The sequence below is a fragment of the Natator depressus genome, chromosome 6 (assembly GCF_965152275.1).
Source record: "Natator depressus isolate rNatDep1 chromosome 6, rNatDep2.hap1, whole genome shotgun sequence".
Taxonomy (NCBI): Eukaryota; Metazoa; Chordata; order Testudines; family Cheloniidae; genus Natator; species Natator depressus.
This window is the reverse complement of record NC_134239.1, coordinates 93061072-93073963: the sequence shown is the minus strand read 5'-3', so window position 1 is coordinate 93073963 and position 12892 is coordinate 93061072. Positions and strand designations below refer to the sequence as shown.

General features: G+C 41.8%; 1 protein-coding gene across 32 annotated transcripts in view; it reads right to left on the bottom strand.

Moving 5' to 3' along the window:
* Positions 1 to 12892, bottom strand: part of NRXN3 (neurexin 3) — a 1373290-nt gene that overhangs the window by 138171 nt on the left and 1222227 nt on the right. For 11 of the 32 annotated variants that reach the window (XM_074956040.1, XM_074956060.1, XM_074956041.1 and 8 more), the window contains one exon: positions 7253 to 7342. The exons of 13 other annotated variants lie outside the window; for them this stretch is intronic. In XM_074956040.1, coding sequence (XP_074812141.1) covers positions 7253 to 7342 — 90 coding nt within the window. Of the gene's footprint in view, positions 1 to 431; positions 492 to 7252; positions 7343 to 12892 lie in introns of all 32 variants that reach the window. 8 more of the 32 variants (XR_012639977.1, XR_012639978.1, XM_074956036.1 and 5 more) reach the window with 1 other exon arrangement.

The following is a 12892-nucleotide window of genomic DNA, read 5'->3' as shown; positions in this document are numbered from 1 at the left end:
AAAATTGATTCATAAATATGGCGCACTTTTCCATGCTGCACTGGGTTGACTAAATTAAATCCATGATTGTTCTGTCCAGTGCAAACAAAAGGTTTATGTCATGTCACTCTCTGTGTGAGGTTTTGGGGCATGCCAATGGAATCTGCTGAATTAACAGGGAACCAGACTGGCCAGAGCTCAGGAGGGTAATCAAAGTAGAGTCAAATCAATTATTACTGGATTATTCACTTACGTTTTCCCTCCACCACCCCTTTCTTACAATGATATGTGCACACATCCCCATCCCTTCCTTCTCCCCTCTCTCACTCACCACTTTCTTTCTCTAGTCCAACCTGATAAGTGCAGAATGTAGCAGAGCATAGCCTATATCCCACTGTTCATTCCTTCAAAGCCAGTGGTTAAAGTAGATCAAAATAGGAGGGGGAGCTCACCAATTTTGGTGGTCGTCGTGACGGGTCTTGAAGTCAAGTGGTGATGCGGTGTTGCATCATCTTATGGTGACGGGATGGACCATGGGGAAGAGAATGGGGACAAGAGAAGAAATGTATCTGAAAGGAGTTCCTGTCCCCAAGGAGGTGCGCTAGCCAGCCAAGCAAAAGTGTATGTGTATGTGTAATGTATGGAGTTGTGGGGGTAGGGTGCACATCCCTAGTGCTCCCCACCCCCATACCTACAAATATCAACATTTAGACTTGACCAGGATGGAGGATCTGTACTGATGTAAAATCAAAAAATAAAAATGGAGGAAGCACTGCGTCTTTCCCCTGGAAAATGTTGAAATACCTGATGCATTTTCCTGCATTTCAGGAGATTTTAACTTACCAGAGGCAAGTTATGTTCCATTAAAACATCAACAAACATGCACCAAAACCACAGGCCCGCACCGTGTAAAACCAAAGTAGCTTATCCCCTCTCCTATCTCAAAGCATACTGGGTTCCCGTGAGCATCTCCTATCAAAATGCAGCTTTCTCAAGCCCCCTCTTTGTTTTCAAACACTCCCCTGAGATCTCGTGCAAACAGTAATGCACATTTAGGCATCAAAAGACAGGGTACAACAGTTTATATTCTTGTGACTTACTGCATCCCTTGAGTTTTCTTTTCTTCCTTATTTTATGTCACTCCTCTTGTTCCATTAGTGTTTCAGTTTCCCTGTGATTACCTGTTCCTTCCTTGTTCAATCTATCACTCTGCTCTGCATCCCTTCTCCTCTCTCTCATATTCTCTCAATTTCTCATTATGTTTCCTCCCATGCTGCCCTTTCCTCCCTCCCCACCAGGGCCAGTGCAACCACTAGGTGAACTAGGCGGTCGCCTAGGGCGCCAAGTGGTTGGGGGAGCCAAAAAGCGGTGCCCCAGATCGGCAGGGAGGAGCCGCCTTCCAGAGGCACCGGAGAGCCAGAATGTCGGCTTGTGAGCCCCAGCCACGGAGGAGCCGGCATGGTGCAGGCGGGCAGCAGCCCTGCAAAGGCAGTGGTGCCGCTAGCGGGGAGCAGCCACGCCCCCTGCCCCTCCTGCCCAGGCTGCGGCCCTGCGCCCCCCTCCTCCCGGGGACTCCTGTAGGCTGCAGCAGATGCATGCGGACGGCAGCCCCCCGTGCGCCCCCTGGCTTCCCCCTCACATAACTCGGCTTCTGCGATTCCCTGAGTCCTCCTGTCTCAGCTCTCTGCGGGGGAGGGGCTGTGTGCACAGCAGCCCGGCTGTGTGTTTTGCCTCCACGTGGAGCCAGCGTCTGACTGGCATGGGCATGGTAAGGGGAGTCCCGGCCAGGGGGCAATCAGGGAGCAGGGGGAAGGTTGGATGGGTCAGGAGTTCTGGGGGGGCTGTGGAGAGGGATCGGAGCAGTCAGGGGACAGGGAGCAGGGGGGGTTAGATGGGTCGGGAGTTCTGGGGGTCCTGTCAGGGGGCAGGGAGTGGTTGGATGGGGCATGGGAGTCCCGGGGGTCTGTCTGGGGGTGGGGGGGTGGATAAGGGTTGGGGCTGTCAGGGGACAAAGAACAGGGAGGCTTAGGTAGTGGGGTTGTTCTGGGGGGCAGTTAGGGGCAAGGGTCCCAGGAGGGGGCAGTCAGGGGACAAGGAGCGGGAGAGGGGGTTGGGAGTTCTGAGGGGGGCAGTCAGGGGGTGGGAAGTGGGAGGGAGTGGATGGGGCAGGGCTCTCCCCCATCCTCTTTTTTGATTGTTGAAATATGGTAACCCTAGGAGAGGGTGGAGGTGGGGGGCGCATGGGAGCCAGCCCCCCTGCACCGTGCCGGCTCCTCCATGGCTGGGGCTCACCACCACCACAAGCAGGACGCTCTGGCTCTCCGGTGCCTCCCGGAGGCGGCTCCTCCCTGCCGAGCTGCTGCAGTGGCCCAGGCCCGGCAAAGCCAGTGAGTGGACTCGGGGCAGGGGCTGCCGGGGTAGGGTGGGGAGGGCTCGCGGGGGGGGGGGGGGGGCTGTGCACCCTCTAGGGGAGTTCAGGGGGCAGGGAGGGGGGAACCTGATGTGGGGAGCAGCCCCTGGGCACAGCTGGCCCCTGGGGTCTATAAAGGCTCATTGAGATTTGCCTCTCAATGAACCAATGTGCGGGGGCCGTGAGATGCAAGTTTCGCCTAGGGTGCAAAATATCATTGCACCTGCCCTGCTCCCCACTCACTTCCATCCTGTGTCACCAATGCTTAATTTGTGCCAGGGCTGAGCTCCAGCACCTCTAGGTTTGGCAATTTATAGCCTTGACTCCTCTGGGTTTGCCGCATCAGTTATAAAAGTAAAAAAAAATGCTTGAGCCCCAGCACTTGTTTCATTACAAATTAAGTACCGCATTCTTCCCTTTGCCCTTCCCCTCAGAGTGGAGTGCCTGGAGGGATAAAAGAGATGACAGGGCCATTTTGCTATGCTTAAGATATTGTCCTCCTGTAATGGAGGGAGAGCTGATGAGGGACCAGTTGTTTCCATTTCTAACCCCTTCATACCATGCAGCAGGGAACCAGGGTCTCCTTTTTCCTCTATCAACCTGGAGGGAAGGTAAGGGGGCTGGTGAGGAGGCAGAGACAGATAGGGGACATCACTTCTCTTATCAGGTGTCACTGTTTCTTCCCTCAGTGGTGGAAGACCCAGCCATTTCCTCAGCCAGTCCCCAGCTCTTCCTGCTGTTCCCATTTCAGATTCTCATGCGTGGTGAGTCCTTGGTGCCCCCACAAGTGATGAGAGGTAGCTGAGCTCCCCAATCCAGGAAGATGAAGAGAAGTGGAGTGCTCTCTCTATGCTTTTAGTAGAGGAGGGTAGCTGGACTCCCCAATGCTCTCCTTTTACTTTAACCCATGCCCATAACACATCCTTACAACTGTCTAGGATAGCTCCATTTTCTTGTCAGAGACAACGAGTCACCATACCAGTGTTGACACATATTCTCCCGTCTTTACCACTTCTCAGTTCTCTCTGCCCTCTAATATTCTAGGAACATCTACCACATGGGCATGGCCCCAGGCCAGTAAAGTATGAACTTTATTGTGGTTTTTTTTTTTTTAATAACGAGCTCTTCTAGTCCAAGAGCTGAACACAATGCATGCAGCTACTACCGAACACAGCACTGGTACTAAAGCTGTGCTTGCTAAAAGGACAATCACTTGTTGGGTTTCTCTATGAAGAGTCATTCCTAACTCATAACTCTGGTGTGAGGTGTCTGTACTTGAATGAGCATAAAGGAAACAAGTGGATGAAATGAATGAAAAATGTCCAGAAGATGAAATATGCAGAATTCCAGAGCCATGCCAGACCTCCCTTCTTCTAGTTTATCTATGGCTTGATTCTGCAATACTTATTCACACTGAGTAGAATTAACTCTCACAAATTGTCCTATTGACTCCAAAGACCTGACTCACCTGAATAAGTGCTACTCAATGTGAGTAAGGGTTGCAGACTTGGATCCTTATTTTCCACCTAGCTCTCGACTTGTTAGGCTTTTCTTATTAATAGGGGTTGCAAAAGTGGCAAATGTATGTTAAAATTTTCAAATTGTTGTGTAAAACTTTGCACAACTCAAGGTTTTATGTCTCAGTGAACTATTTGTTCACTCTCTCATTTTGATTTCTATGCTCACCAAGAAAATTCTTATGAAGAATTTCCCCCTTTCAGTGTCAGTGAAACCTTAGGCAACAGTATCTGTTCATAACACTAAGTCAGAGTTTGGGGGCATTATTAAAAAGCCTAATTCACGGGAGCAGGAACTGCTCATGCAGGTAGGACCATTCAACTCAATGAGATTACTCATATGAGTAAGAATTATTTTTGTGAGCAAGGATTTGCAGGATCAGTCCTTTTCTCATGGTGCTTATGGCTACTTCTCTTCCTCACCTGGCCAAACCCTTGAACACTAGCAGGCTCAAATGCATTCTGTTGACCAACTCTGGTCTTGTTATCAATATATGCATTGAGAAGATTAAGCCCAGTTCTCCACTCCTTACTCACATGAATAATCCCAGTGAAGTCAGCTGTATTCAGGTGTTACTAGGTCTACTCATGTGAATACAGTTTGTAAGATAGGGTGCTTTTTATTAGATTTTTTAAAATCCAGTTTATAAAACTAAAAATTAAAAACCAATATAAACATGAATACTTTTCTCCCTTTGGTGACACTGGACAGTAGCTTTAACTCTTCTAGTAGATGAACATCCAGAAAGGTTCTATATTGTTTCTCCAAGAATGAACTATATGATCATTCTGAATAAAGTAACAGTGCTATCAAATCAGCACCACATCTACGGCAATTTTTAGAAATTCATGCTAATTAAAAATTGTTTAATCTTACCTTATTCATGCCAAGAATTCACATCTGGCAGAGAGCTATTCTATATGCTGTTTCTTTGATCAATCTATCCATCCATCAATTTATCATGCTGTATTTTGATAGCTATTTACCCTTTCACTCATCATCTTTACAAGGGCTTCTGACAAACGGCTTTCTTGATACATTAGGAGATGGATAGATGACCGGGTGGATGACTGAGTGGGTAAATGAATGGACGAGTGGATGGGTGAATGGTTACTTATTAAATCTTTCCACTTAGTGGTAACCATGTTATTTAAAAGGATACATCCATCTTGGCATGGTGGAACAAAACTATATTCTATCATTGTCATGCTGTCACAGTGCACGATGTCTTTATAGCACACCAATTCCCAAGACTCAATTTTCTTTTATGTTAACAAAAACATTATATATCCTTCTAGCACAAACACGCCCCATGTCCGGGTTTGCCTGGGTTCTCCGAGACCAACTAGCTTAGACCCCGTTGCCCTTTTGTGATTGTCTTTTAACAAAGCATTGTCATCCACAGAATAGCAAACCCCAGGTCAAAATTTTGGGATGGTTTACAAATGAAAACGTCTTGGCATGCTTAAAAGCTCAGACTTGGAGAAGCAAGGCATAAAATAAAGGATTCAAAGAAAAACCAAAAGATTAAGTAAACAAAACAAGGACAGGTTTCTCAAGCACATGAGCCGCATCACGGAGTCGGACATGCATCTGTTTTAACAAAAGTGAGGCAATCGTTGTCTTTAGTATTAAAAGGACTTTATCAATTTGAAATTATTGAAACAAAATTATCCACTTTTTAATGTTAAACTTTAATTTTTTTAATCAGCTCATGCAAATTAACAGGGTAACTCGCTGAGACTCAATGAGCATTTTCTCAACACTATTATCTCATTCTCTCTTTGTTAGTTGGCTCAAATGAAATGTTCGGTAAACCCGCACTAGCTAAGAGATCTATCCACCTTAATTGACCTCCTCCCACTGCTCTTAATGGGTTAATATTGCTTTACAAATATTTTTGCTATAGTCACACAATGCACAGGGAGGGCTCCAATCCTGTGTGGTGGGGAATGCTGTCAGGTCTCAGTGAAGTCAATGAGAGCTGAATGTGCACAGCACTTTGCAGGATCAGACCCTTAGCATGAAAATATTTTAATTGCAGTTAGCAAAGTTCCTCTAGTCCCCAACACTATTCAGGCTGGTGAGAGCAATTCACTAAACCCCTGAGATAAGGAAGTGCAAAATTCCTAAAGGGTATTTATCCATCTTACAGTATATTGCTTTTCTTCTTTGGAGTATTTTGGTAAAATCTGTAGTCTGAATCAACACAGAAAATGCTAGATTTGAGTCCAACCATCACCCCCTTTTATCAGCAGGAATTTCTTTAAAGGAAACCAGAGAAGATTTTGTTCTGCTTTTCCTAAACTTCAGGGCATTTCGACTGTTATAAGTTATTTTTAGCATCACATTTAGGCTGCAAGGAGGAGATATGATTGTCTCTTAATCTCCAATATATCATCAAGGGCCTGATCCAAAACCCAATGAAGTCAATGTGACTAATTCCATTGGCTTTAACAGGCTTTGAAATAGGTCTTAAGTGCATGAAATAATTTCCACCCCTCCACAAATTACTGGTATAGAACCAGATTCTATGCTGTTACAGAGCTCATTTCTGCAAATCCCTTAAGCACATGCTTAAATCTCTGAAGTCAAGGGGAGTCAAGCATGTGCTTAAGTGCTTTGATGAACTGGGGCCGTGTACCCATACATGGAAATCTATAGGGTTGCCTGGGGTGTAAGTTAGAGAAGAATTTGTCTCATAAATTACAAAAATAAAATAAGAAAAATGTTAAAACTGCACTTCAAAGCCCTTCAAGTTTAACATAAAAAGACAGAACAATCTGTCTCTGTCTCCTTTATTTTAGTTTAAATGAAACTGTTAATACAATGTTTTCCCTACAACATTTTTTAAAATTGTTAATTATGTTAAAACAATTAAGAGACATGCAGCTGTAACTGCAAGCCACACTAATGAAAGAAAAATCTTACAGGACGCGGTTTAACAACTGGGTTTGAAAAAACTTTTAAGAAAACTTTGATAATAAAAATATAGATGTAGTTTAAAAACAACTTAAAATAGGAAGATCATGCAGTGGTTAAATTGCCATAATACATGTTGTTGCATTTTGTTTTGTTTTAAGCGGTTCCTGAATTTTTGCTTGTTTGTCGTTACTTTTGATAGCAAGCTTAGAATTCCGTCCCTTTAACTTAATTTTAATAGCAATGTATTATAGCATGATTTATCAACATATGGCAGGTGGATGTTGACACAAATTATAATGAAAATTAAAACAACCATTTATGCAGCAGGCGATTATCATTTAAGAAACATTTATTTGCAGGCTTTAAAAATGAGGATTTAGAATCAAATGGGTTTAAAATGAAACTTTTAACAACTGTTACCTTTTTCCTGCAGCCACTCTTCTACGGGCCGGTTATATTTGAAGGGGATTTTCTGTTTTACCATTTGGAACCGTTCACTATCAGTGTTGCCTTTAAAGTTTAAAACACAGCTTAAAAAAAACAATCTGAAAAGTCAATGAAATCATTAAAAAACATCCTAGATTTGTTTTGTTTTGTTTTTATGAATTTATTTAATATAAATAAATGTATATGTAGAAAGAGAGCTTTATCTTCTTTGGTGAGGTGGAGAAAAGTTATTCACTCATTGCTTGGAATTCTGGAAGGATCAAAGTGTTTAAATCTTAAGAAAAAGATCTCGGTCTTTTGTCCACCTTGGTTAAAAGCCACAAATATCTAATTTGCAATGTGAGACACTGGGCTACCTGATGATGTAGGTTGAAAATTTTGAAAAATGTTATGGTCAGACTATAACACTGATGGCAATATATGTGGCACAAGATGTCAATTGCACAGGCATGTAGCCTCGAGTGATGTTCTGGACCCTCTTCTAGTTGGTAGGTAAGAAGGTGGATGGGTGGGTGGGAGGGGGAGATATGGGGGCAGTGGAATACATATGGAAAGAGAGAAAAGGGACAGATTTGAGGCAAGACATGTCAAAAGGACACAGCAGAAACAAACTAAGAGTTATAGGATGGGGGGGAGACAGGAGACATGGGAGGGAAAACAGGAAAGGGAAGGAAGTGGCAATCAAACCTGCATGAAGGCTTGTGCCTACTTACCCAAGGCTTGGGCTTGCACCAATTGAAGTCAATGGGAGTTTTGCAACAAGACGGTCCAATGTGGTGTATTTTAGTGGGGAGCCCTTAACAGTCATAAAGTACAATATAAATAATAAGATGGGCTTAAACCAAACTTTGGATCTGAACTCCCATAACCTTGGGACAAGTCAGATCCAGATCAGAACCTCATGGTTGAGCCCAATCTCCAACACAGGGGAGCAATCAGAGTTTTGCTCATTGTTGTTTCTTCTTCTTCTCCAACCACAACCACTCTGTGACTGCCTTTATTTTTGATTTAATGGTTTTATTTATATTAAGACAATTTGATCAAATAAATGGAATCAAATAGTTCAAGATCAATCTCTCAGGCTTTTGTTTAGGGCTGAAATGCACATACAAAGCAAAAGACCTTCATTAAAAAAATATAATAGCAAGCTGCAGTAAGAGCTCATCTCACTGCATTAACACTATTGTTAACTGTAGTGCTATTGCTTGTTTGTTTTTAATAAGCGTAAGTTCAGGAATCAGTAATCACCCTCATGCCTTGGGGTGTATTTGTTTCTAAATGCCACGTACCCATCTGTGATATAAGATAAAGAAGGAATCAGTTAAAATGACTTCATATTTATTTGTTTATTCCAAATCAGATGCTAGACTCTGGTATGGCAATATAAAAACAGGACATTGAAAAATGTGTGACTAACAACTGGCAAGATGCTCCACCCATTCAACAGCAGATGCCACCATAAGGGGAGCAGTGACTGTTAAATCACACATGCTCCATAATCCTTCCTGTACATGTGTAGCTTGGAAATGCTAACTGAGTAATGTACTAGCTGCCCTCTGCAGGATAAAATCAGGTAGAAGTGCTTTTCACCAACTACTGTGTGGGGGAGGGGGAGCTACTGTGATAGACATTAACAGGACTTCATCTGACAAAAATTCATGTTTGATATAACGAAGAAGTAACGTTAAGAGAGATTTATAAAAAACTGTAGCTGCATTTCCTTAAATTCAGAGGTAAAGCAGAAAACAACTTGGATTCAATTAACACCTCCAGTCAGAACACTTAACATGCAAAAGTCTGGTTTTCAGGTTGGAGCAACGGACAAACTCTCAGCCAGTTGAGCACGAAAAAATCTGCTATGGGGAGATGACTGAGTTAATTCCCTATAGTGACCCTGGGAAGTCAGCCATTTCTCTTCTTCCCTGAAGGAAGTCCATTGTGGGCAAGTGTCCTTTCACAAGACTGCTATGAATACTTCTCCCATGGAAGAAACATCTAATTAAGTAGTGGGCCAACACACAGTGCTCTTTGCTGTATCTGCTCCTCTATCCTAGTCTCAGGTGACTAAACTGGACAGGTAAAGTAAAATATTGGAAGTGCACTCTATCAATCATGCTTCATATCACATTAGCACTGTACCATGGTGCCTCAGAATGACTGCAGAGACCGTCAGTTACCTGTATGCATATTCCCAGCACGCCTGAATTATATCAACACCAATAAAGAGTTCAAAAGTCAGTTCTTTACTTTTATGAGCATATCTCCATGAACAGACATCTTAAGCCACATTCAACACTGGGACTGGGAAATGTCTTGAAGTGCTGAGAGTATATGTACAAGAAACTAAACTAGACAGAAAAATATTCAGCAGCAGAATAAGAGTTTTATGTCTTTACATTAATAAGCATCTGCTGATTAATACAGACTGAGGTCATTGTCTTAATGCTTCTTTGTCAATCATGGAAGCCAGGTGTTTCTTCAATTTCTTGTTCTAACAGATAAACTCCTCTGAAAGTCCTCATGCTGGTGGGGCAACTCATACTAAGTCAAGGATGGTAAAGTATGGACTCCTGTGGAGAACGGAGGGAAACAGTCTAGCTGTCCTTGGAAGAGTAGCAACAATGATGAATGTAGACACAATACACTATGGACACAATTCGTTTCCTGGTGCAACATTTCTTATGACCAACTAGTAAGGCATTTTGGTTCTTCATCAGGCCTTTCATCAATGCACTATTCTTTTCTCTGCTACAGCATCTGTGCTGTTAGTAATTACGTTTGTGTACAGCAGGTCTTCCTTAAGGGAAATTTGGTTTGCTGCGTCCTGAAAGTTTTCTCTGAGAAAGGACTCAGTGTGTACTGAGAGCCTGATACTATATCTATTCTACAGAGGCAATAGGAATTTAGGATGTCCATAGGAGTTGAAGATAAAATTGTATGATTTGACCAGATATTAATTTGCCAAAATCTGAGGGGTGCAAAGCAATTGCAACTCTCATAGGGCTACATAAATTCTGAGATCCTTACTTTTTACTCACTCCTTATTAGGGAAAACTCCCATTGACTTCAGTCAGAACTGACTCAGTTTTTACTCAGGAAACTTTCCAATAAAGACAAAGGGAGTTTTCCCAGAATAAGGAGTATGGATCTAAGGATTTGGCCCAATGGGAGTTACAGGTGCTCAGGACCTATTGCCTTTTGCCCCAGTAAATGAAAAAGATGAAGAAAAATTAGTGTCATATGACATCTCGCTAATGCAGGGCACAGACTGCAAAGACAATTAGGTCAAGCCAGTGTTGGAAGATTCTACGTTGCCACAAAATTTGATTTTATGCTCTCACACTTGAATCATCTTGTGCTTCAAATATCTTCAGGAAGGTAGGAAACTGTTCCAGGAAGAGAGGTTGGCAAAACTCAGGTGGAGAGGAAATGGGAAAGGGTAACAGAGTTATAAAGGGTAGACTGGATGAAACTGCTTCTATGATTCAATCCTAGACCTTCCTGAAAACCAGAAAGGGCATAACTATTCCCCACCGCATCTTTAAAGATTTTTTAAACTCAGGTTTAAGTTTATGTTATTATTATTATTATTTTGTTTTGCAGACATAGCCTTCAATAGTAATATATATGTGAAAAATCATACCTTTAAAAGCTATGAAAGTGTGAAGGACATTAGAAAATTCAAAATGGTTTAAATTAGCACATTAGTACCTGCTCTTAGCATCTATTCATGTTTCTGTTTTTAAAATTTTATCTCCTTTATCTCAGACATTAGTAAGAACGGTTTTAAGAATATGTGCATGAGAATGTGTTCATCGACATATCCCCATTTACAAGACTGATTTAAAGAGCACGTTTCCCCTTGTTAAATGCCTGGAATATTTAGCAGAGTAAGCACTGTTACATACTCATAAATTGCCTTAAATTAATATTGATATTGAGTTGTGCTTTTAAAAACAATAAATTAATACAGAATTTAATATGAGAGTTTCTATAAACAGTAACACAGGATTTTCAACAGGAAATGACCCCATTTGTGACAAGAACTGACCTGATCGGTCTTCAACCTATAATGTCAATGTTTCTCTTCAGATACAGAAATGTTAAGTGATGGCCTCTCATGAGACCTTAGTGCCATCTCTTTCAAGAAACCACATGTACACACCTTCCAAACCCCATAAAACAAGCAACTCCTCTCAAACCATCCAGCCATTTTTAACTTTCTTGAGTCCAGCTCTGATCCAACATTTTCTTTGCAAAAAACACAGAGATGAATGGAGAGATTATAGTTTACTTTAAACAAAAATTGGATTAAACCCTGCAGTCCTTTTGCATTAAGAATTCCAGTGCATATGAAAGGAGTGCAGGATCCCATTCATTATGAAAAAGTTCTGGTGATTAGTTTTGCTACTTGTGGTCATTTGAATATGAATGGGTCTTTTTACCCATGGCATTTATCTGCTTAGCTCTTATTAGTGCCAACAGAAATCACCCATTTAAGATACTCTTTTCACTCCCAGCTATGGGAGAATGAAACCATACATGCATCAATCTGCATTATTTTCTGTAACATTGCTACATTAATTCCATTATGGAAGTCAGCTTCCAGAGAAACATTCCTCCAAGTACTTTTTCTCCTCTCTGATTGCAAAAAATGTATAGCATTGTCACTTCCAACTAGGTGCAGATTTGGATAAAGCAAATATTTGGATCCCACTGAGGATTTATATCTAGGACTAACTCTGATGTCAGACCTGACTCTGACTCTTTCAAGTATTATTGCCTACATGAAATTTGGCTTCAGTTTTCCTCCCAGACTAAGAAAGGTTCAGGGTTTCATGTTTAGGGAGGGTAATCACAGCTCTTTAAAATTCTTCCCATATTTTAATCCCATTTAACCTACAGGATACTTGATGCTTGGCACAATGGTCTAGGAAGGGTTGTTGAAAATTATCCCTGGGTAAAGTAGCATTTTCCTCCCAAACTCCCTCCTTAAAACTGCTAACTAATATTTTGCATGTTCTCTCATGGTTCCTTTAAGGAAACAAACAAGCTTTACTCAATTTCGGACCATTTCTAAACCAAAATGGGTTCTTAAGCCACTTGAAGTAAAAGAGCAATTCAGGCACTGACAAATGTTGCTTCTTGGTCCAGACACCAGTAATGATGATATACTGCTGCTAGAGTGAAGAAAAGTGGCTCAAAGGTTCCAGTAAACTGCACTGGGCAGAAAGAAAGCACTTGCTTCCAGGTGGAATATTAATACAAGCTGATATGTTGTCAAGTCTGTGAAGATGCTAATAAGAATACCGTAAGAAAACATTCATCTGCCCTAAATAAATGCCAAAGACGGTTTTATTCAGAGCCTCAGAATAAAGCAGCAACTCTTTCTTCAGTGCTTAGAAGATTCTAAAAAATGAGACATTTTGTCTAATTAACAGTTATTGCATAGTGATAGTAATAGGGTAAGAAAACTTTTGGAGGTTAGGGCTGTAGATTTCAACTGGATTTATCCATCCCCTTTCCGTGATGTATGAAATTTCAGTAGGAGAAATATAAGTAAATAACCTTCATGACTACGGCAAAGAGTTCTGGTTATTGGTTTTAGGTTCA